Source organism: Triplophysa rosa, linkage group LG20 (genome assembly GCF_024868665.1).
Source record: "Triplophysa rosa linkage group LG20, Trosa_1v2, whole genome shotgun sequence".
In the NCBI taxonomy this organism is placed as follows: Eukaryota; Metazoa; Chordata; class Actinopteri; order Cypriniformes; family Nemacheilidae; genus Triplophysa; species Triplophysa rosa.
Window position 1 is genome coordinate 14,972,446 of NC_079909.1, and position 23,277 is coordinate 14,995,722.

Sequence of the window (23,277 nt, forward strand, 5' to 3'; positions counted from 1 at the left end):
CATAGAAACACACCTTTTCTGATTTATTACAATTTGTATTATCATAGTTGAACTACATCATGGTTAATTTATGCAGTTACTATAATGCAACTATGGTTAATTTGTGATTCCTGTGCTTTAATGCAAATTCTATAGCTAAACTATGCTTACTATAGTAAAAAATATCGATCATTTTCATAAGGCCTTTTACCTAGATATCAGCAGATCGTGCAACGCATGTACTTTTCTGAAAATATGCACACAGGAATTGATGAGAGGAATTCAAATTTTAATCTCAAGTATCCGATTCCTATTCCTTTCGAATTCCAATCCGATTCCTAGCCTTTCGATTCCGATTCCAAATTGGAATTGATTTTCGATTCCCAACCCTAGTCAGAAACAAATGTATAATACAATGCAATGTACTGTAAGTCGCTTTGGATAAAAGCGTCTGCCGAATTCGTAAATGTAAATGTAAGTATATTCATAGATTATTTTTAAATAATCAAAGCATTTACCTGAAAAGAATAAGACTGTTTTAAAATGATTAGAATCAAAAGCCCTTATTAAGGTAAAAACGCAAATCTGGAGGTAAAAATCCGTCAGTCTCTCTATCTAGTTCTGCAGGGGGCTTTCATGTGTAGGAGTGCAGACTCTTTTGGTCCTTGTGAGGAAAAGCAAAGACTATTGTTGACACACTGAAAGGGGGGCGAAAGGAGGTAAGGTGAGTCCTCTGCCACCTGCTGAACTGTGAATCTCACACTGTAAACAAAAACCACTGCCTGAAAAAGCATATGCACTCTAACACTTCAATACCACTGTGCTGACATCAGGGAGGCATCCTGTGCATTGGAAGCTTCACGGTACGACCCCCGCAGTCTGTCTAACTACAGCTCAAACAGTGGCCCATGAAACAAGTAGCGTGTGCGGTGGAGTCAATCAGCTAAAGCCCTGCCCCACAGCCACCACGCCCCGTGGGAGCTGCTGTAGATGGGGTTTTCCCAGCCTCTTGGATGCTATCCTGCAAATCCACTTAACCTTCACTTAGCTGCACTGTTTGAGGACTTTAGCTCTGGTGAGAGCAGTTGCGGCACGGCTAAAAACCCCCGGCTTGCAGCCCTGATGGGTGTTTTGAGTATTTACTCTGGTAAATACGGAGCTCGCCCATCTTTCTGTCAACCACAAGAATTTTTTTATATTAATCTTCTGCTGCACATAAACACATCCGTCGCTTGAGAGATGATGGATATTTAGGGCAGCGCGTCTGCGGTACATCTCACGGGGAGGCTCTTTCATGTCTGCAGAATATGTCTGCTGCCTGCCAGGCGCATCAAGCTCACATTTCCTCTTCATTCATGTCTCACTTACAGTCACAGTGATGCAATACAGCACACTTAAAGCAAGAAAACCTGGCATACATTGTCAAATAGTGTTTTAGTGGGTTGGATTGTGCTGCCCTTGTGTGAAGACTTTCTAATATGTCTAAAATGTATTCAAATAAATATTAAAATAAAGAAATATTAATTAATTTATCAACATAGCGATTATTAGATCAAATTCTTCACATAGAATACAGGTACAGAGCCATAAAATACATTGAGCAAACAGTAATATGCAGATGATGGTACAGTACAGAATATGAGTATCATTTGGAAAAAAGAAAGAGAGAGGGAAAGAAAAGATTTGCCCATCCATCCATTTTCTGAACCCTTTTATCCTCTGAAGCATTGCATGGGCAAAGATTATCCACACAAACAACATTTAATAACTGATATACGTGTACTGCACTGTCATTTGCATATTCGCAATAATTCACAGAGATGCACGACCTAATAAAACCGGCACAGGATGCTGTTCCTCATGAGGGCGGAGTCACCAAAACAGTCGCATTCTGTATCATGTTCCTGAGTAAACAGAGGCTCTGCCAGGTGTTTTAAAGCTATGCCATAGCCATTGGCTCCTGGTAGCGGGCCTTAAAATGTCACACCTGCAGCCACACATTTCTGTGTCAGCTAAGCAAAGACATTGGGGTAACGATGACCTTCCAGTAAGGGCTGGGTCATTGCCGCACTCCATTAGAGGAGGGATTCATGGCCGTGCTGGCTGTTACGAAGAGGAGCGTTTACAGGAAAGCGCATTAGCTGTCTGACAGACTGCGTATGTTAATAGTGCCCCCGCCATTAATGTGATGAGGCAGCATGTTTAGAACACCCCTCTCATTGAGACCTTCAACTTTTACTGAATGTGTCTCTACTTTTCGTATTCTATACAGAAAAATCCTTTCTTTCTTGAGTCTTAGGATATTGCTCTGCTTTGCAAACATATACCGTGGCAAAAATTGCAAGTACACAACCAGTGCAGCAAAGCAGTCTAAAATGAATGTCCTGATGACCCACAAAACAGGAACGAAGCCTCCGTTATTGAGTTTAGTCAGAATAATTCTCTCATTCGTATATATGTAAATTCTACGCTCCAGAAATAAGCCAGTTTGTTGGGAGAATGTTTTAAAATTTGACACTGGGAGTGTGATGCTGAAATTGACGACACACAAATGAGTGTGTGATGCAACAGTGATTTACACACAATTAGACACAAACTCTAGAGAAGAGGAAGGGGTGTCAGCTTTCACAGTGAGGCTTCCAAAAATATCCCCCACCAATCCGAGTTGACTTCTCTGAGCAAGAAACGCGCATGATAATCTTTCGATTTCAGAGAGATGAGAGTATGTAAAACAAAACCAGGCTGAGGTGGCTAATAAAGATGATAACACTGGTCCTTATGTGTACCAGGGATATGTCACAGGTAATCCCTAAATAAGTAAAAACAAAAACCCCTACCAGCAGCAACAGAGTCTTGAATAGGGCGAGAAATTTAATAAAAATAATTTTTTCTACTACGTTGTAATTCTTTACATCATTTGTTCTAAATCTTGCTGAGTTCCCAACCTCTCTTAGGAAGTGTGGGAAAATCACTTTCTTTGGAGCCTCTCCATTCTTTGTTCCTGATGCGGCACAGAAGGAATGTGGACTCAAGTTGCAACAATTTAAAACCATCTGATTAAAATGTACATATCCAAAAAGAGCCGACTGACGTCTATTAAGCAATTCTAATGAAGGTGAATTAACATGAAAAATCATGCAAATTCTAAACTTCCCTATGAACGACATTCCTTAGGTTTTCTTCTCCTTACATTTAATTAATCATCTGTTTGGCTCTTATTCCCACATTAAGTGCACGCACCAGTAATCTCTTCATTTTCCCTGGCTGGGGGCAGCAGTCATGTGTTCTGCAGTGTTTGGAGCACTCTGCAATAGCTCTGTTTGCAAATCTCACGTTTCTGACCTTCTGTGCCACACTGTATTTTAATTACAACTATAATGCATTGTTTATGCATCCTATGTTAATAGTAATTAAGCTTAGCATTTGGTTGTGCATTATGAATATGAAATAAACTGTCAATTTAATTTCTAAAAAGAATATACTGTAGGTTATTACCCAGGAAGCTGGAGGTAAATTGTTGAATGTAATCTGATTTTATGAAAATTATTCAGAGGTGGTTTACAAAGAAATAATTGAATTAGTGTCTTGAAAATAACCTAAAATTCAAGCACATTTACCTATCCACCACGAGCAAAAAAATTCATGAACCACCTAATAAAACGTCAGTAATGTGGCAGACCCAGTCAAGCTTTTCCGGCCTACACAAGCGATGCAGTGAAAAGCAATCACAAAAACACTGATCGGGACTAAACAGCATACCCCAAAATCAACGTCATTCCACAGCTGCCTATATTTCGCTCGTTTTTTTCATTCGCAGCACATGCGGGGGCTAACCATGTACATGGAGAGAGCCCACTGGCTCATAAATTATTTCTCAATTATTTATTCCTGCGCATATCACACATTTCTTCCGTCTGCAGTCTTCATCGCAGGCATGTTTCCGCCTCTTCGAAAAAGAAGGTAAATATGAGATTGGGGTGCAAATGAGATACTCTCACTCACGTTGGTCATATGACTAATTCAGAACTAATTCAGAGGCAGCCCAGACCTGGCTGTGGGCAAAAACTATTTGATTTTATTGCACTGCGTTCCATGAATGTATAAAAGGCAGACAACCACAGCCGAGTCTTAACTACATCACACAACTGGCACTGCATCCTGCTTTCACAACCCTATTTATTTAATGCCAAACTATAAAAACACAAAATTGATGAGTAAGACACAAACTGATCTCTACAATAAGCATGAAGACATTTACATATAGAGATAAAGACAGAGGTAAAACAGACACTGGCCAATTAAGGTTGGTGTTGGGCTTGACCTTGGATTGCATATGCAGAAAAAGTCATTACGGAGTATTGTATTTTCACAATAAACATAATATCACTTTTCAATGTTAGCTTTCTGTAAAACAAAAGTCTCTGCCTCTGTTGCATAAAATATCACTTTTCTACATTAATTTTTAATCTTGCATAGGCCCCCTCATTCAGTCCAAAAGGAGGTCTAGCAAACAAGAACTCCTTTGAGACTGAGTGGGCTTGGGCCCATCAAATAGACCATAGAGGCAGAGAAACATTGTAACTGATGTTTTCCTGTCACACGTGGCTCTATCAGGCACATGCACTACTTCTTCACCAAGACACTGTGACCATGGAGAGACATTGTAACCAATTGCTCTTTAATATTACACAAAGGAATGCATTATTTTGGGGGTAAATGTCATATTTTCTGATTATGCTACATGTTTGTTTCGATCATGTCTGAACAATGCATGAACCTCATACGTACATTAAATTACCAGAATATGAGTGCTGCATATGCACGCAATAGACTTTTTTTATAATAAAACATTGAAAGAGGTTTATAAATGACCGTGCCCACAGAATGCAATATCAAAGCAGCACAGCAGAAAAGACAAAAACACGTTGCATGCAATGTCTCATTTATATGCAAAGACAAATGCGCACAAGAACAAACTGGGTGAGGAAAACACGATCACCTACACAGATGATTAAAGAATGGGTTTGTCGCAGACAGACTGGTCTGCTGGCAGACAGTCGCGCTTTGGTGACTCAAATACAGTTGGACGGTGCGCCGTTATTTTGGAAGACCAGTGTCCGGTGTGAGAACAGAAACCACGGAGACTATTACCGGTTACGGGCTATAATAAATTGGACGCTCGTTTACGAACGCTAAGCGCAAGCCCCGTTTCCCGCATTCAACTAGGCGTAGCAGCGCAGTTGTGAAGGGCAGAACTCTCCCTCCCCTGTGACTCTTTACCCCCTCACCTGGCACGTCGTCTTCAAAATCCATATCGTCTTGTCCCTCTTCTTCGTTGCTCAGCGATCCGGGCATCTTTAGTGCATAACAAGGAAATCACATACGAGATACGGGAATAAAGTCTTGAAACTTAACCCTCTGAATCCCCAGCCGCTAGATTGAAGAGGAGACCGTCAAACTGAAGGTGAGGCTTTTTATTATTTCAATATGCTCAAAATAAAACAAAAGATGGCTGCCCTATTTTTTTCCAGCAGTCCCCCAAAAATCTCTTTCCCGTTCACTCTCCAAATCCTCGAGTCTGAAAATAAGAAAGACAAAAATGGAACACACATGCCCAGATTGTGACGTGTGGTCGGTTGCCATAGCAATCCATCCCATAGTTTCCCGACACAACTAGTTAGTGGTGCACTGCTGGTCACCGGCTTTACTAGTAGTATGCGGTGCTGCGAGTGCAGGCGGTCACGCGCGCGCTCGTTTCTCTGTCATTGCCCTTATCCCGCTCAAGTTCGCAGAATGTTAAGTTACACAGGGACGCGCGAGAAAGTTCACTCACCATTTCTTTGTCACGACTGTAGATTTTTTTTCTCGCCTAGGCAAAATATTCTTACAAGCCAAAAACAGGTTTTATTTCTTCTAGAAATTTGGGTCATATACATTATTTCCAAGGTCACAGGTGAGTGTTTATCTGTCAGACGACTTTACAGGTGTTTCTTTGAAACACTTAACTCTTTAAATGAGTCTAGGTTTAAAACTAAATGGTTGTTGTTGTTCTACAATATACTCCATATCTAGCAATCATATAATAATTAAAACACTTATTAAATCTGTAAAAATACATCATCTCATTCTCTAGAAAAAATACATCATCTCATTCTCTTGAACCTCTTCTTCAGGACAACCTGCGAGCCGTTGTCAAGGATACCGCAGAGACGCTTTACGCTGTCACGTGAGATAAGACGATTTTCTATTAAGAGTTACCACTATCAGGAGCACAAATGGACATTAAAAGCCATAAGGTTTACATTAAGTTTTTTTCTCCTATAAGCGAACTCTGTGAACCCTGGAACTGACCTATAGTTGTTGTGGCAATAACTGCTCATATCTGACTTGGACCTTACAGCACTTCTGCAGTAAAATGAATAAACTCATGCTGTTGCTCTTATATATGACAAGTACAAAATGATTCATTTTTTTCCTAAGCAAGTCTGAATGTCAAAATCATTGAAATAAACCAGAAATAAGTGTAATTTGGGTTCTTTTGGGAATTTATTGGATCTACAAAAAAGTGGATTTAATCTTCATCTTCCTCCTCCTCATCCTGGTTGATCTGGAAGTAGCGCAGTTCATAACTCTCCTTGGTGTTCGCTACAACACGCAGCCAGTCACGCAGGTTGTTCTTCTTGAGGTACTTCTTGGTAAGATACTTCAGATACCTGCAGATTACAAACACACTTGTTTACTATTCCATTTTTTTGCAATGTCACAAAATTATGGTGTTGCCTTTTATATAGTCTAAAACGAGGACTTAACACTACTTAAATATAACTTGAAGGGGTACAGGAAATTCAATTACGGGTTCCCACAGTCACAACAATGTACAATGTCATTTTAAACGTTAAAACTTTGTTACTAATATAAACTACCAATTGGCTTCAACTTAAATATTTTAACCTAAACATATTTCATCTTTAACTTGCAATTTGTTTTATGGTATTTTATAGTAATGCTATCGTAAGTCTTCCATGATACAGACATAGGCCTGGTTTCACAGACACGGCTTAGCTTAGGCCAGGAGATATTTATGTAGTGTTTATAAAAATGCCTCAGACTACATTACTGGTGAATATACTAGTGATCACACAAAAATCGTAACAATGAATACCTATCAAATTAAATAGTTGCCATAAAAATGAAAATTGGACCTCTAAGCCTCATTACTTAATGGAAATTAACAAAAAATGTAAAATTACACGATAACTCAAACACCAAACCTGGCTGAAAGGTTAGGTGGAACACAGTGCTGCATGTAATTTCCAATATGCAAACTGGATTTAAACTGCAGGCTAGTAGGGTGACCATACATGACATTTTTCCAGGACATGTCCTGCACAGGATTTCATCTGCATCCTCCAGAGGTCAGTTTATTATTTCAGGTTTTATTCTAGTAAAGCAACGGTTACATTTCAAGGTAAGAATGAAACTACAATGTTACATCTTAAGCGAAATACACGTTAATGTTTTTAACTGAAATAAGACAATCCCATTGACCTATGAAGTCGACAAATGCGACCTCCGGAGGACGCAACCGAAATCCTGGGCAGGACCAGAGGTTGCGCTAGACTTTTTTTATTGGACAGTCTCGTAAAAAATCAGTCATAATCTATTATTACCTGTCACTATGGTGCAAAGTGGCGTTGCGTGGTAATTAGCGTGTTCATGACATCATCACATTGTACTTGCATTTACTCTGTCTCGGAACTTGCTGTATTTTAATACAACTGAATGCCCAATAAAGCCTTTGTTGTTTATATTCATTTATATAGCCTATTTAATGTTTCTGTTGTCAGACATAAAATAATAATTACAGACAAATGTTTGTTCATATGTCTAGTCATTAACAATGACAGGTGCTTGTAAATGGTGTTTTGAACTCACTCACAAGTAAGCTGTGGTTTGGTCATAAATGTGCTGCTTCTGTCACTCACTGAACAGAGAAGACGCAGAGAGAGACATTTTTCCTCTCACTGAGAAGATGCGGAGATAGACATTTTTCCTCTCACTGAGAAGACGCTGGAGAGAGACATTTTTCCACTCTCTGAGAAGACGCGGAGAGAGACATTTTTCCACTCACTGAAAGTTAAGGTTTATCCAAAAAGAAGCTAGTAGCTTTTCTGAAGGAAAAAAGTTTAAACACCGCACCCCTGCGCGCCTTTGTGTGTATGTGTGCAAGCGACATCTGTGCGGGGGTCTGTGATAGATGCATATGCACCGTGAGTCTCCGCTGACCGTGCTCCTTTTCCAAAATGGACCAGGCATTTGTAAATAAAATAATGAGAGGGAAAAATGACCATTCGGTTAGGACAAAAATCTGTCAATTACGGAGAATTTACGGTTACCTCTGGGCAGGACGTGTCCCGTAGAAATGGCACGAATGGTCATCCTACTGTAGAATGCAATTTAAATCTAGTTTGCATATTGGAAGTTACATGCAGTACTATGGTACAGAGCAAACTAAGTATATAAGGTGTGTGCATACTTGTGATTCTGTTGAGAAATGAAAATGACAGGATATATGAGCACCTTCTTACCATGTACAAAACTTTGTGATAACCTGTTACTATTAGTTTTATAATGAAACTCATACTTTCTAGAAAGACCTTTATTCCCAAATACGTTTACACATACAAGGAATTTGTTTTGGCTTCAGGAGCTTGCAACGCAGTGTTACGGAATACGAAAGGATAGACCTAAAAAGTACCAATTATAACACTGGACTACTGGAACACTTAGAATTTCAGGGTGTAAATAAGATCTCAAGTAAAAACCTTCACATCTGAAAGTTAAGCACACAAGAAACTAAATCATGTGCATTCAAAATTGACAGGTAGTATGTGCTAAAATATCACTTTATTCAACACAAATGATTCAATACCTTGCAACAGGGCAGCAAATACACAAGGTTCACCTGAATTACTAAATAAATAAACATCGGAAACTAAGTGTAAGAAAAATTTGATCTCAAATGGAGTTCTTCAGACCTCAAACAGAATGGCATTTAAAAAAACAATGGCAATAGCGGTAGGCCACATGAGATGGACTATGGTTTAGTACACTGAAGAACCCTGAAATTCTCAGTGTTCCACTAGTCCAGTATTATAATTGCATCTTTTATATTAAGTAACCTGTTATATTTTCAATGGTCCAAGTGTTAATACGCTTGCAACCCAAAAGGAAACAGCAGTTTCTGTCTGGACCTTCAACCTCAAACCTACCTCTTGGAGAAGGGGACCTCTGATGACACTGTGATTTTGCTCTTGTTCCTTTCAATGGAGACCACACCACCACCCAAGTTACCAGCTTTCCCATTTACTTTGATGCGCTCCTGAAGGAACTGCTCCTGTTAAGATACAAGCATATTTCTCCATCAGATCATACTGAAACAACAGTAACAAGTCGTGAAACATCATGGCACCTGTGCGGCAGCGGCATTGTGTACACCACAATATTATATTATTTCGTTTGAATAAATGACAACAGCAAACAATTACATGCCTGCATACATTTTTGAATATAAACACTTACAAAGTTAGCAGCATCCATGATGCCATCCTCCACAGGATGGGTGCAGTCCAGGGTGAATTTGAGGACCTGCTTTTTCTTTTTCCCACCCTTTGTCACCTGCTTTTTCTGTAGATCAATACATTTACGTTCAGATACATTGGATAAAGTCCATGTTCTGGGAAGAGGTACAGTATAGGAATGGAAACAAATCTACGATACATTTCACTAAATGTCTGAGTGTCCTATGAATTGAACAAATAGATCTCTTTTAAAAGAGAACACCGAATTGAATGCGTCTATGAATTCATTTTGAAATGGTAACAAATGTTAAACCTTTACCGTAAGCTAAGCTTACGTTAGCTTACGTTATTCTTCGATGAACAAAGAATATAACAATGAACAAAAATAAACCGAGCACAATATAATCAAACTTATCGACATACATCTAGATTGTTTAAGAACAAACGTGTATATTTTCGCAAAAGATGATCGGCTAACGTCAGTGATTGCTACAACGTGGTTGCGGAGATGCAGGCCTTGCTCGAGACCTCCCATAAACAAACGGTTTTAAAAACTAGAACAATCAGAACAATCACTCAGTAACCATTACACTCAAACGCTCCCTGGTTCGAGTTTAAAATGCATGAGCTTCGACGAACCATAAATGCCGTCACACGATGTTTTTGTCGTTTTATTAAAGATTTATCGTACTCACAATCGGAGCCATGGCCGACAGTTTGTCAGAAAGGAAGAGGAAGGGGAACGCATGCGCAATGAAAGCTTCCCGTCGTAATCTATTCCAGATGTCATCGATGCGATCCGTTATTCTGAGGTTGATTCTTAAAATTACATGTCTAATTTCGCAGATTATAATATATACATATATATGTATGTATGTATGTATTGTGCAAATTTAACAAAACATACACTTGTTTGTGGCTGAATTTATCTGGGATAACATGTGGATGACAATATTTATGGAAAGTTAGAAACAAACCAGTTACGGAGTGCCGTTGTTGGCAATGGCAACCCCTTCAGTACCAGTATAACCCTCTCTTTTTGTCATCTTCTGGGTATCAGGCTTCTGTTGAAGAGCCCCAGCATTACTATCATTCTGCCTGTAGATTGTAGTTGAGACCACAATAGTAGGGTAACCCACCGGCCCCTCCTGACACTGTTGTGACTTTTTTGCCTGTGTGGAGAGTCTTCACAAACACTCAGTTTGCTCAGGGAGATATAATATCGGGAGTTTTTCTTTTTTCCCATTTTATGGATTCCATAATGACAGTCAACATTACAATGTGTTTGAAAAAGCTCATATGCCAACTAAGGCAGGACTCGACTGAAGTGGATCAGGTAAGGTTCTTTACCTGCATAGGAAATTTGCATAGTGTGTCATATTTTGAAATAATGTTGAAGGCAGCTTTATTAAAAGTTCACTGAAAATAAAACATTCTGTCATTATTTTTCACCCTCATGTTGTTCAAAACCTGTATAAGACTCTTCTGTGGACCACAAAAGAAGATATTTTGAGAAATGTCAAAATTTACTGACTGAGGGTCAGTAAATAATGAAACGAAATTTGTATTTTTACTAAACTTTTCCTTTAAATGGAGGATCACCTTTCTTTCAAAATAAATGGGTAAAATAATACCAGAGCACTAGAAAACCAATTTGACCCTTTTGACAACTTGAGAGAACCTATTTTTGCTTTTAGTAAGCTAATAAATAAGTGTTCACATAAAAAATGGTAATTGTAATCTCTTACTAACAGGAAAAAAATAAGAAATAATTAATAATGGAATCAATTATGCTGAACTTTTGTCATGATATTTTACAAATGGCAGGGATAACCTTGTTCTCTTAAGACAACCTGTGAGATGCAGACTATGCCAGTCCCCATCCTCGAATCTGCCACCTGTGTCATGAGCAATAGCCCACCGTCAGTCTTTTTAGACCGACTGCTACCACATCTTCTGTGCCAGTTGCCTGGATGGCAGGGCCAATAATTATCGCCTCAATTGCCCCCTCTGTGGGTAAGTAAAAAAATCACATATTTGTAGGTAAAACATTTTCAGCATTCAAACATACACAGTTTTGTGGGGTAGAAACAGGGTAGTGAGGTCCCTAATATCGCATTTAAGAGCAACATAGGATAGTTGCCATCGGAGGTTGGGACAGCTACACGACAACCCCGATGTTCTGATTTTAGCTCCACAAAAAGCTCCTTACATGGTGGTCTCTGATCACTTCACTGCATTGTGATGTGCATTTTGGCATGGGTTTCTAGGCTGCATTGATCCCACATCTTACAGTAATTACAAGCAATCTGGTGCTGACCTAGTTTGTCTTGTGCAGAGGTGACTCAGAGATCTGCTACTTTATTTATTTATTTACATTGTGTAAAGCATGCCAACCTGAAATGACCTTTTTTAATACCTGATGTTTTCCTAAAGCACAGACTGTGGATGTCACATCCATAGATGGTTTAGATTAACAGTGGATATGATAAGTAGTAGGTCAATAATAAGTAGCTGATGTTTGTGTATTGTCAGTCACTTTCTGTATCCATGTGTCATTTCTACTATTGTCAGTCAATTACTCTAAATGCGCACTTTTATTGAAAAAATTTTTTCCATCACAATAAAAAATCATGTGCATTTTGTGGTCTGTTGTGCATTTCGAAAACTGTATTTAAATGTTAGGATTTTGAGTGTGCCACTTAAAATTTCTGACAATGAAGCTCGTATGATCCACTCCTTCAAGCAGTGTAATCTAGGAATTAAATACTTTGGTGCTAATACTGGCACACAAAAACTGGTTTATAATGAAAACCAGATACATTTGAGCATTGTGTGAGGGGCATATTTGAGTCTTTGTGTCACACACATTGTGGTCCAGAGTTTTGGACTACATTCAGAAATCTGTGATTTTTCATTTGGAACATTAAACAGAAGGTTAAATGATTAAAAATATATATGTTTTATATAAAGTATATAAATATTTAACTCCCCAATCAAACATAAGGAAATTTGTAATGTTAATTTAAAAGATTCCCTTGCTTCCGATGAAGCACACAAGTTGTTTTTTAAACTTTAATGCTAGAATAATGTGGATCATTTGGCATGCAGCTTGTGAAATCTGAAAAGTTTGTAATGATTTTGTTGATGTTCACTGCATTTAAAAAAAAAAAAACCTTAACTAGTGGTCTCCTTCGTTGGGTCCAGTCCAGTTGTATTTGTCTAATTACAGCAGTTTTTTCCTCTTTGATCAACTAATACAAATAATTTAAAAAAGATAAGAAAGACAAAATAAATTCTATCTCAAAAAGTTTAAAATTTGTTAAGAGAGAACCACATTCAGATTATTGAATATATACTGTATATAATGTGATATATTACCATCATAATGGGTGGTTATTAAATAATTATGCAAACCAGCATTAAAGAAGCATGAATGTAAATGTTTCCTGAATGCCCTTCGGTGGTAAAGAAGACTAATGCACTTCCTCCAGAAGAACGTTTGCTTAATTCGACCGACAGTGTAGTGCAGTGTGTTAACTGTAATATGCAATGCAAAGCTTTGCAGGTAACTTACATGACCTTACAATACATGCACACTAAACTTTAAAAGCTAACTTTCAGTTATCAGCTGAGTTTTTTTTTTAAGTGTGCAGGATGCTGTACAATGCACTATACTGTACTACCTGCAGCCAGCCACTGTATGGAATGTACAGAGAGCTCAAACAAATCCAACATGTTTGCCTGGATGGTATTGTGTCTCTGGCTAAATGCACCAAACCGAGTCACTGCAAATACTGTACGTTTAGCTTATTATCTCTCTCCCAATATAATTAAACACATGCCATTAAAAGCTTTACATCGTGTTTTCATCAGAAAAAAATCCATGCTGTGCATCAAGTGTTTCCAAACCATGCAAGTGTGTGACTTCTAAACATTTACGTATATTGAGAAACGAATCTTGGCAATGATATTTAGCATGCATGTGTACTGAAACAGTACACAGTGAGAGCCGCACCCATTTCATTGACATGGATGTGAAATATTGGAACAAGATGTTCTGGCAAGCAGCAGATCCTGATCTGTAAAGCATGAACTTAATTGATATACAGTATGCTTTATATCTGCTTATATTTCTCATTTTACAAAATGTGAACTTAAAATACATTTATTAATAATATTTATTATTATTATTGTTTATAATGGAAGCTTCTGTTGAAGAAAGTGTGTATTTATAACAGAACTGAATGTAAAGTTCTTATTAAAGCTATTAGACTGTCTGCTCAATACTTGGGTCAAATATAACTAAGCCCTGCAGAATGCTTGGAGATAAGCAAACCTTAACCTGTGCTAACTTATGTTGTCCTGTAGGTAGTGAAAGAGTCACAGACATCAGCTGGCCTTCTGCTAAAGGCTATGATGGGTGAAGTGATTAATAATGTAGTGCAGGCAAGTGCTACACTGCAAAAAATTACTTTCTTACTTAGTCTTTTTTTCATGTTTTCCAGTAAAAATGTCTAAACATTCTTGAATCAAGAAGCATTTTCTTGATGAGCAAACTGACCTAAGAAAATAAGTCTTGTTTTTAGTAAAAAAAAAAATGAAATTTTAGTTAATTTGTGCTTAAAACAAGCAAAAAAATCTGTTAATGGGGTAAGAAAAAGAATCTTGAATTAAGGTTTACCTTTTTCTTAGTCACTCAATTCAAGATTCTTTTTGTCATTTTGCTTATCAAGAAAATGCTTCTTGATTCAAGAATTTGTAGACATTTTTACTGGAAAACAAGAAAAAAAGATTAAGTAAGAAAGTCATTTTTTGCAGTGTACTTGTGATCTATTCAAGCCACCAGTTGGGGGCACTCTGAGACCACATTACAGATTAATGGACCTCATAAACTTCAAGGCTGAACTCTTGACAATCATGCACTGTCCTAAAGACACAATTTGTGTCCTTCACTCAAAAACAGGCTAAATTTGTGCTCTAGACTTGTCCTTCGAGACTCACATTTAGAAATCACTTTTGTCTTGGCTGTAATATTTGAATGTTCAAGTTATAATATTGAAAATATTATGCAATTTAAGCCAAAAATGTCCTTTTTGTTTTTGTTCTAAGACACTTTTCAGAAGATGTGAGATTACTTGAATACGATGCTGCTTGTTTTTTTTTTTGACAGTTTCTCTGCATGACCTTTGGCAGAGCTGTGATCTGTGATGAGTCCTGTTAGCGGTCCAGTTATTTGTTTAGCATTTTTCTGCTGTTCTCTTTCCCATCATTGCCTGGAAGCTAGCTATGTCTTCCAGGAATTAAGCTATTTATGTCAGGCTGCAATCTAGGACTCGGACTGTATGTATGCGTGTGTATTTCAAAATACACTGTGCAAGAAACAATTCATATGCACTGTGTATATATACGTTTGCTTTGCAATTTAGCAATATGTTGCTGGTATCTTATCTGTATAGTCAACATGAAGAGAAGAAGGCTCCTAGGGCACAGCTGGCACATTTGGCTGCCATATGCCCATCCCACAGGTATAGAATAGTTTTATTATTTAAAAAATTATTATTCACTCACCTTCACTTGCTCCGAACCGTATGACTTTCTTTCCTGTATGGAATACAAAAGATGTTTTGCTGACAGTTTTGGGTGCTATTGTTTTCATAAAGTGACGGGTACAATTAAGCTTCAAAGGTGAACAAAAGAGATCTGTAATATTTTCGGAATGGCCACTTGAAATTGCAATGTTGCAAAGCAGCTTCGCAAACTCTTCAGAACAGACAGTAGAGACATAATAAAAACAGATGTATACAAATAAGGATAAACATATCTTATAAAAATTATGAAATATCTGGAAAAATGTGATATGCTAAAATATAATGCATGGTATTATAGTAAAATTAAATGTTGTGATATTTCTACATACACAACTACATAGATTATATCTGGGTACTCTGTAAAAAAAAAATGGGCAAAAGATTCTCCCAACTAGTGTAAACAAAGTATTAATGTAATAATTTGTTTAAATTCAACAGGTTTAGTTTTGTTGACCTCAGATTTCCTTCCAACAAATCATTCTTTGTAAATGAGAATTATTTACATGCAATACAGCACAATAGTTCACTCTGCAAGAGTATACAGTACATTTGTTTAGACTAATATAAAGATGATATTCCAATGATATTCAACCAAATGTCCCAAACAACCAAACAGAGACACTATTGTTGTTTTGTGGGTTTGTGAGTTCCTAGCGTGGCACAGCATGTATCGAATTTTGCAACTGTAGATTAAGTGGCTCTATGTTTGCGCCCAATGACCAGGTCTCGACACCAGACAGCAGGAAGGAGACGGTGGTGTTACTCAGCCACTTGTTAAGCTCCTAACCAGAGAAACATTTATGTAACCCATCCTCACCATTCACCAGGTGGCAACTGTCCGATTATAGCCAGAGTTAGTCCTGTGCCAGGTGCCGAGGTGACAACAGCAGGCAGAGGGAGATGGGAAGCAGACTTCCTGGAAAACTCTTATTTCAGGAGAAGGGCTCAGAGAGTTATGCCACTGACTGGACAGCTTTAGAGCCTTATTCATGATATAGCGTCATATGACTGCTTTCAGGTCAGTCTTGTTTTTTAGCCTGTAGTGAGACGGAATAGTGCAGCTTGATGAGAACCTGATCCCAGATCAACACCCAGTACCTTTTAGGGCTTTAGAGAGATATTCACAAAGCACTCTGGTGGTCTACGGTCAGTTTGTATGACCTAAATGTACATGGACAGTGCATGTGAAAGGAATCTGATGCTAGATAGGCTTTCTATAATCCACAAATCTTTCAGTGTCGTGGAAAGCTAGCTTGTGTTAGAGCTCCTGTTACTGGGTTTTAGAATGAACGAATATGAGGCTTTTACAAGCACTTTTCCAAGAAACTAAAGGAACAATTGAAGTGAAGGAATATTGGTGCAGCGTGGATCAAGAACAGCTGTACATTTCAGTTGTGAACATCCATGTCATGTGTATTAGCATTGGTACACTATGGTAGTCAATAGTGGCCAAGAACTATTTGGTTACAAGCATTCTTTCAAATATCTTTCTCTGTGTTCATCAGAGCAAAGAAATCTATACAGATTTGTAACAACTCGAGGGTGAGTAAATGAAGTTTTTATTTTTGGTGAACTGTTCCTTTAAGTGACTATATATTGTAGAACATCAGTATGTTCAGTAAGGTCCTAATCCTTCTGGCCTGTTACCATGATTAAAGGTTTCCACACAGGCACCGCAGAGCCCGTCCTCACCTCTTCTGTCAAGTTATCATGATGCCATTGAATTATTGCATGCATTTTACTTGTCATGCAACGGCACACCATGCTCTTCACATTTTCATATAAGACTCCTCATGGCCTCTACGCAGCATGTTCAAGGCGATAAGAGATCACAATGCATTTAACCATTCCCACACAGCGACTTCTATGACGCAAGTCTCTGTGACAACTTTCCACATCAATTATCCTTTCTGTAGGTTTGTGAAGCCCTCCACCAAACGCACTGGACCCCCGTGGGCCACCTGCACAACCCCGTCCCCGTGCAAACAGACGGTTTGGAGGTCAGACTTCTCTCACTATTTTTAACAGAATTTCAGGGAAGCGCCTGGGATTCAGCTCATAGCAACAAGCTCACACAAATGCGGGAGAGCAGGATTTTCCATGTAACTGATGTCACCCATGGTGCCAGTATCTTAAATTGGTCAAAAGTTAGGGGGCGGGGTCACTTGTCGCTTGGCTCTTACAACATGCAGTGTTTGAGGGGCACAGTGTCCCAACTCACTTGAGAGACAGTACATGTGTAGGAGCCCTGGAAGAGATATCAAAGGATCTTTGAAACTAAGGTAACTCTTTGTAATCTTGATGTTTAATAACAAGATAGGCATTAAAATCATTTGTTGAAGATCAAATGATCCAAATGTTGCATTTCAGTGCCCTTTTAATTCTAGTATATTATGACGGTCAAGGTTATGGAGCTAGAAAATGTATTCGTGTGTTATGTATCAATGTCAGGGTTATTTTAGTTTAGAATAGGACTTTTTAAATGTCAGTGCACCTCAGGTATGTGTTTTCAGATTTTAAGATGAAAACGTTTTTATGCATGCTTCTCTGTCCGCTTCAAAGGTTGCAGTCTCTGTTCTCTGCCGTGCCCGTTCCCTCCGCTCAGTGACATGCCATTAGGCCGCAGGTCCACCTCTCACAGACACATTTGCACCAAGGTGCTGCTGGCTGAGGGTAGAGAGTCACCGTTCACCGAACACTGTCGAGACTTTGAGAAAAGTTACAGGGTGAGAATCGATCCTCATTTAATAATAACTGCAGCCACACAGACTTTTAAATGTGTGTGTGTGTTTTGTTTAATTCCTATAAAGAAAACCCATGAAAAATAAAGGGCTGCTGTGAAAGTTTGATCACTGTTGTGCTCTTTAAGAAAGTCGATCTTTCAAATAATCTCTTTTGTACTTCATTACTCCTCCACTGTTTCCAGATACTGCTGTATATTTTATGACCTTTGCAAGCAAGATAATCAAATGTTTTCTCATTCCACACACACATATGCACCTAAAAAGCTTGTATTTTGAATCTCATTATGAAATAACAACGCATAATGCATTCATTTATTAATTCCATGCTTTTTTCATGAGCCAGGTTCTGCAGACAGAGGTCCAAAAGCTGAAGGATGAGGTTCAGGAGATGCACAGAGACCTCACGATGCATCATTCGCTCATTAACACAGACACCATGGATAGCATCCTCCAAAGGTCTCTGCTCATTGACCAACAGATTGCATCTCTGTATTCTACCGTGCAGACCCAGAGGGCTGTATTTGAGGAGGTGAGGCTCTGATCATTTACAATTCCATGAATTAAAGTTTAGCACATTATTCTTTCAAAACAGAGCAGCACCTTAAAATGTTCTGGATGTGTTTTCAGATGTGGGATGTGACATTTCAAAGAGTCACCAGTGAGCAGGAGATCTACGAAGGTGAGAAAAATCACAAGTCTGTTCTGCCTCTGGGCTCATTTTTGCTCATACATTTATGCAATGTCTGTTTAGCTTTCTCCTTCCACTCATTAGTGCACTAATTAGGTTACTGATTACAGCACAGCTTCATGACCTTCTGCAGTTAAGGCAGGAAAACGCATACTTGACAACCATCGCACGTCAGATTGGACCCTACATCTTATCAATAGCAAAAGTTAAAGAGCGCCTGGAACACAGGTTGTTTTAAAATTGTGCTATTTACGTATTTGTTATTGTATTAAGTTTTAACAGGCATGCAATCTGCATCATGTTAAATGAGATTTTTTGTTGTTGTATGCACACAGGTTACAAAAGCCACACAGTCCTGAGGATGATTGCATGGACACTATAAAGATACAAAATGTGGTACAGTATATTTTAAGCTTTTGCCATATGTTCACATAAAGGTTATGAAATGTCATCTGTTTTTCCACCAGTAGTAATGAGACGAGGTGCTCAGCAGTCTGGTACAGATGGATCTGTTATTCTGCAGCCTGGAGAGACGTTAAAAAAAGAGCATTGACTACTGCTGGCAAAGAGAGACGCACAATATTTTGGAGACCTCCTGCTGCAAAGAGCTGTCACTATCTGCATGTTTAGACAATTATGAACATTGACAGCAAACATGGCATGTGCCAGCATGAACTTGGGGCAAGGAGTAGCTGAAAGCTAAGAAGGACGTGGATTGTGTTAAAGGGATAGTGCACCCCTATGTCATTCCAAACCTGTATGACTTTCTTTTTCTGCATAACACAAATGATATTTTGAAGAATGTTATAAACCAAACAACATTTACTTCCATTTTATGGACACAAAACCACTGAGACATTTCTCAAAATCTCTTTTGTTTTTCAAAGAAAGACGAGTTATATACAGGGTTTGTACAACATGATGGTGAATTTGCACATGATGGTGGATATTTTTTTTAAGGTGAATAATCTCTTTAAAAGCATTTTAAGTGTGTGACACCAAATGGACCTTAGCACAGACAGATCAAGTGGATCAAATGGCTGATAAACTTGGTTATTTTAGATAGAAGTGCTATTGTTTTGAATTGGATTATGAACTGTAATGAGAGCACATTGTAAATATATTATAAAAAGTCATGATAAAATAAAAAAACTTCGAATAAATGATTTTATATTGTATTTTACTGAAACACTGGTATACTGGCTATGGGTGATCAATATGAACATCCTCAGTGAGAACAAAAAATCAGAGCTGAAACCATTTCATTCTAACCCTCTTTTTAGCACGTTTTGCTGATGCCAACTTTAGAATGTTACTGTAACAGACTCACTACAGAACATTACTTCAAACAAACTTTTATACTTCTGTCAGCTAACCAATTAGTTCGTACATATCACAAGTGGGATGGGCTTGTCATGATATATCCATCTACTGACTATGGCTGTTAACAACTACCTTATGTTTAAAAAAATTAAAAGAGGGACGTGAGTTTACAGTACTCATTGTAAAGATTTTTTACAAGGTGGCTAATTTGTATGAGTTTGTACGATGCGAGCCATGCAAAAGTAACAATTAATAGATAAAAAACAGTAACAAAGCCCACCCCTTAACTTAATGATCACGGTGAGATAGCAGATCATCCTGCAACGTATGACTGACATCGTAAAAATTCATACGAATTAGCCATCTTGTAAATTAGATTTCCTGTGCTGGAATATCTGTGGAACAGATAAGAAATGGTGTCACCTTGACCCTCATGAATCAGAAATGCATTAAGAATAATACATTTGATGAAAGTATACATTGGGGATTGGGGGATAAATGAATCAGGCCTATGTCCAACAGTCATATATCATCTCGCCTCACTGTTTTTACAAGGCCTTTGTAAATACACACAAAGTGCTTAGTTATTGTACCTTATAGCCACTACCGTACTGAGGTGAAAGAGGTTAAAATTCTCCATGTATCTCTCTATGTCAGAAATATTGTCACCATTAACGTGTTCCTTATTGTTAACTTTTATTTTCATTATTGTTTTCTCTTTGTGCTTTGAACTGTAATCACACTGACATTTTGTTTATCGAAATACATGTTATTATGATGCAAAAAATACATAACTGTCTATAATGTTGTGGGAAATCATTAAGGAGTGTATACCCACTGTTCCTTATTGCATAAGGTGACAAAAATGTACGATGATTTGTAATATTTAAATATAGGTAACACTTTATAATAACTTTCAGTAACTACCCTAACATTCATTATTACGTGGTTAACAGATAAGTTCATATCCATTGTGTTAGAAATCTAATAGTTAGAAATGTAAAGAAACATGATAATTATATTACGATTTTATATTTACATTAAATATACATTGCATTGTAAACATTATACTCAACACATTCATTTTGGTTACAGACTGTTATTGTAATGTGTCACCCATGAAATAAACATTCATCGGAGGGGCTGCACGATGTCACACAGAAAAGCAAATAAACAAGCAAACCACAAGTAAACAAACAAACTTAAGTAAACAAAGTTCTTTCCCCAAAATGGAAAAACGTCATCATCAACTTTGGATTCAGCGATGAGTTCAACTCAGAAGAGAGAGAGAGAGAGAGAGAGAGAGAGAGAGAGAGAGAGAGAGAGAGAGAGAGAGAGAGAGAGAGAGAGAGAGAGAGAGAGAGAGAAATCTTATAGAACGTACAAAAATAACATGTGTAAAATATCAGTCATTTTCAAAGTCTGTCCACTGTTACCGTTTTATTTTCCATAAAACATCTCCAGTAGAAGTTCCTCCATGTTCACTGCTCCAATGACCGGTTTGAAAAAGAGACCGGCCACCACGTTGGCGTTGATGGATCTGAGCATGGAGAGCGCGAGGAAGAGTTTAGCGAATCTCGCACTGTCTCCGCGGTGAATCATCTTCACGTATTCATTGAGTGCCTGGTTCGCCTCGCTCTGCAGAGCCTGGATGTAATGTTGACACTGTAGCCCTGCAACATCTGGAAGAGAAAGAGAGACAGAAATAACTTCAGTACAAGAGAGGATCTTCTTAAGTATCATAGAGAAAGATATGAAAACACCATTAAAGAAACACACTTTTATCATTTCATTATACAGTTTTAAATATTTCAAAACACTTTTTGATAAATTTGTTATTCAGAGATCTGAGCATAAGTAAAATGCTGTCTTTATTGTAAAAATACCCTATTAGGCTATAGCCTTGTTTACAAATTGACATTATTTATAGATATTAATTCGACGAAGAAACTATAGCCTATTTTAAAGTTAGGACTTGATCTGTTTATTATGAAAATCACAATGCTACCCGTTAACATTAACAAAACACCATTATTATTTATAAATACTAATATTATTATAGACTATCAATGTTTTAAAGAAACTACTACCAACGAACATATTTTAACCCTTAATATTAACAAACAAAAAACATTGGTATTATTATTAAGTTCGATATTGTAACTATTTTAAAGTTAATATAATATAAAAAGATAATATAATAGTGTGTAGCCATGAGCTGTCGTCATTCAGGTATGACTAAAAGCATGACTTACCTGGGTTGAACAGTATCGCTCCTTTCAGATACGCGTACTCCTTCGTACGTATATCAAGTCCCCAGCATTTCCTCAGAAACATTTTAATACCCTGCACATCTGTCAACGCCACCCCGCCATTACTCTGGTTCTCGAGCTTGTCCTGTCCGCTTGTTAAAATCCGCTGTAACATACTCGGTTCTGGCGTCTCCGAAGTCTCAAAGTCTATCCTGTCCTGCGCCATCCCGAGCACCAGCAGGGGCGCCCAGCCGCTGCGCACCAGCGTGTGCTGGTCATCCACGTGCAGCTCCCGAAAACACGGTACGTTCTTCACGAACTTCAGGGTCTTCACCAAAACCGCGGAGGCTGCTTTGCATGTGGTTTGAGGGGAGCGCAGAGAGACCTTCCTCTTGGATCCGCACGCGCAAGCGCGCATGGAGACGGCGAGCCTCGGGTTCCTCGGCTGGTTCCCAAATTGCGCAGATTGACTGTCGTTCTTTAAAATGCTGTACAAAATGCTGTTTTGTCTTCTTTCGCTGCTGCAGTGACAGCTGCTGTCAAAGTAAGCCATGCTGGGTTGGTGCTGTGGAGAGTTATGTTTCGTTGATGAAACCGGGATGAGCTTTACGCGTGGAGATGTCCATGCAAGGCTGAGATCCGCGTGTTGTCATCCACTCAAATGGCCAATAGTTTAGAGTTTTAAAGAGCACTGGACGCCTCCCACTGTTTGTTTTTTGCTGATGCGCACATAGGGGGCGCTACAGTCCATTTACATTTACGTACAGTATATTCATTTAGCAAAAGCTTTTATCTAAATCGACTTGAAATGAAGAAGCAATTATCATTTATATATTTATAGTCATACAGTACATACTAATACTAGTAAGTATTTTATAGTCATACAGTACATAATACTATTGAAATATACGTTGATTGTAATTCCAGTGATAAATGTTTTGAATGTTGCAAGTGTCTGAAGACACATTAACACATTTAAATGTGTTTAGATCATTGAGTAACATTTATATATGTATACATGGTAGTAATTTTGGTCTTAATGAAATAAGATTAGATTCTGAGTACTGTAGGTGACAAACTGAGCTACTATGTTGTGTCTTAGTCTAGACTTGTAATTTG

General features: G+C 38.1%; 4 protein-coding genes across 8 annotated transcripts in view; 1 reads left to right on the plus strand and 3 right to left on the minus strand.

Moving 5' to 3' along the window:
• The window catches only part of chd5 (chromodomain helicase DNA binding protein 5), a 25,840-nt gene extending 19,694 nt beyond the window's left edge, over positions 1-6,146 (minus strand). For both annotated transcript variants that reach the window (XM_057361752.1, XM_057361753.1), the window contains exon 1: positions 5,268-6,146. In XM_057361752.1, the coding sequence (XP_057217735.1) occupies positions 5,268-5,334 (67 nt within the window). In that variant the 5' untranslated portion in view covers positions 5,335-6,146. The remainder of the gene's footprint in view (positions 1-5,267) is intronic.
• On the plus strand, positions 5,335-19,685 carry rnf207a (ring finger protein 207a). Of its 3 annotated transcripts, none has more exons than XM_057361755.1 (6): positions 5,335-5,443; positions 17,714-17,877; positions 18,239-18,424; positions 18,523-18,574; positions 18,694-18,811; positions 18,919-19,685. In XM_057361755.1, exons 2-6 carry the CDS (start codon positions 17,761-17,763, stop codon positions 19,016-19,018), a joined length of 573 nt encoding a protein of 190 aa, XP_057217738.1. In that variant the 5' UTR covers positions 5,335-5,443; positions 17,714-17,760; the 3' UTR covers positions 19,019-19,685. The 3 variants fall into 3 exon arrangements, 2 of the variants coding, with proteins under 2 accessions (XP_057217738.1, XP_057217737.1); XM_057361754.1 differs by lacking the exon at positions 5,335-5,443 and adding an exon at positions 17,340-17,433; XR_008965048.1 differs by lacking the exons at positions 17,714-17,877; positions 18,239-18,424; positions 18,523-18,574; positions 18,694-18,811; positions 18,919-19,685 and adding an exon at positions 6,153-6,378.
• rpl22 (ribosomal protein L22) lies at positions 6,502-10,324 on the minus strand. Of its 2 annotated transcripts, none has more exons than XM_057361757.1 (4): positions 10,256-10,324; positions 9,562-9,666; positions 9,252-9,376; positions 6,502-6,692 (listed from the first exon to the last, which is right to left on the minus strand). In XM_057361757.1, exons 1-4 carry the CDS (start codon positions 10,265-10,267, stop codon positions 6,551-6,553), a joined length of 384 nt encoding a protein of 127 aa, XP_057217740.1. In that variant the 5' UTR covers positions 10,268-10,324; the 3' UTR covers positions 6,502-6,550. The 2 variants fall into 2 exon arrangements, with proteins under 2 accessions (XP_057217740.1, XP_057217741.1); XM_057361758.1 differs by lacking the exon at positions 10,256-10,324 and adding an exon at positions 10,200-10,218.
• A 902-nt stretch (positions 19,686-20,587) lies between the features above and the next one.
• On the minus strand, positions 20,588-22,780 carry nr0b1 (nuclear receptor subfamily 0, group B, member 1). Its single transcript, XM_057362316.1, has 2 exons — positions 22,162-22,780; positions 20,588-21,588 (listed from the first exon to the last, which is right to left on the minus strand). Exons 1-2 carry the CDS (start codon positions 22,709-22,711, stop codon positions 21,347-21,349), a joined length of 792 nt encoding a protein of 263 aa, XP_057218299.1. The 5' UTR covers positions 22,712-22,780; the 3' UTR covers positions 20,588-21,346.
• Between the last annotated feature and the right edge of the window lie 497 nt (positions 22,781-23,277).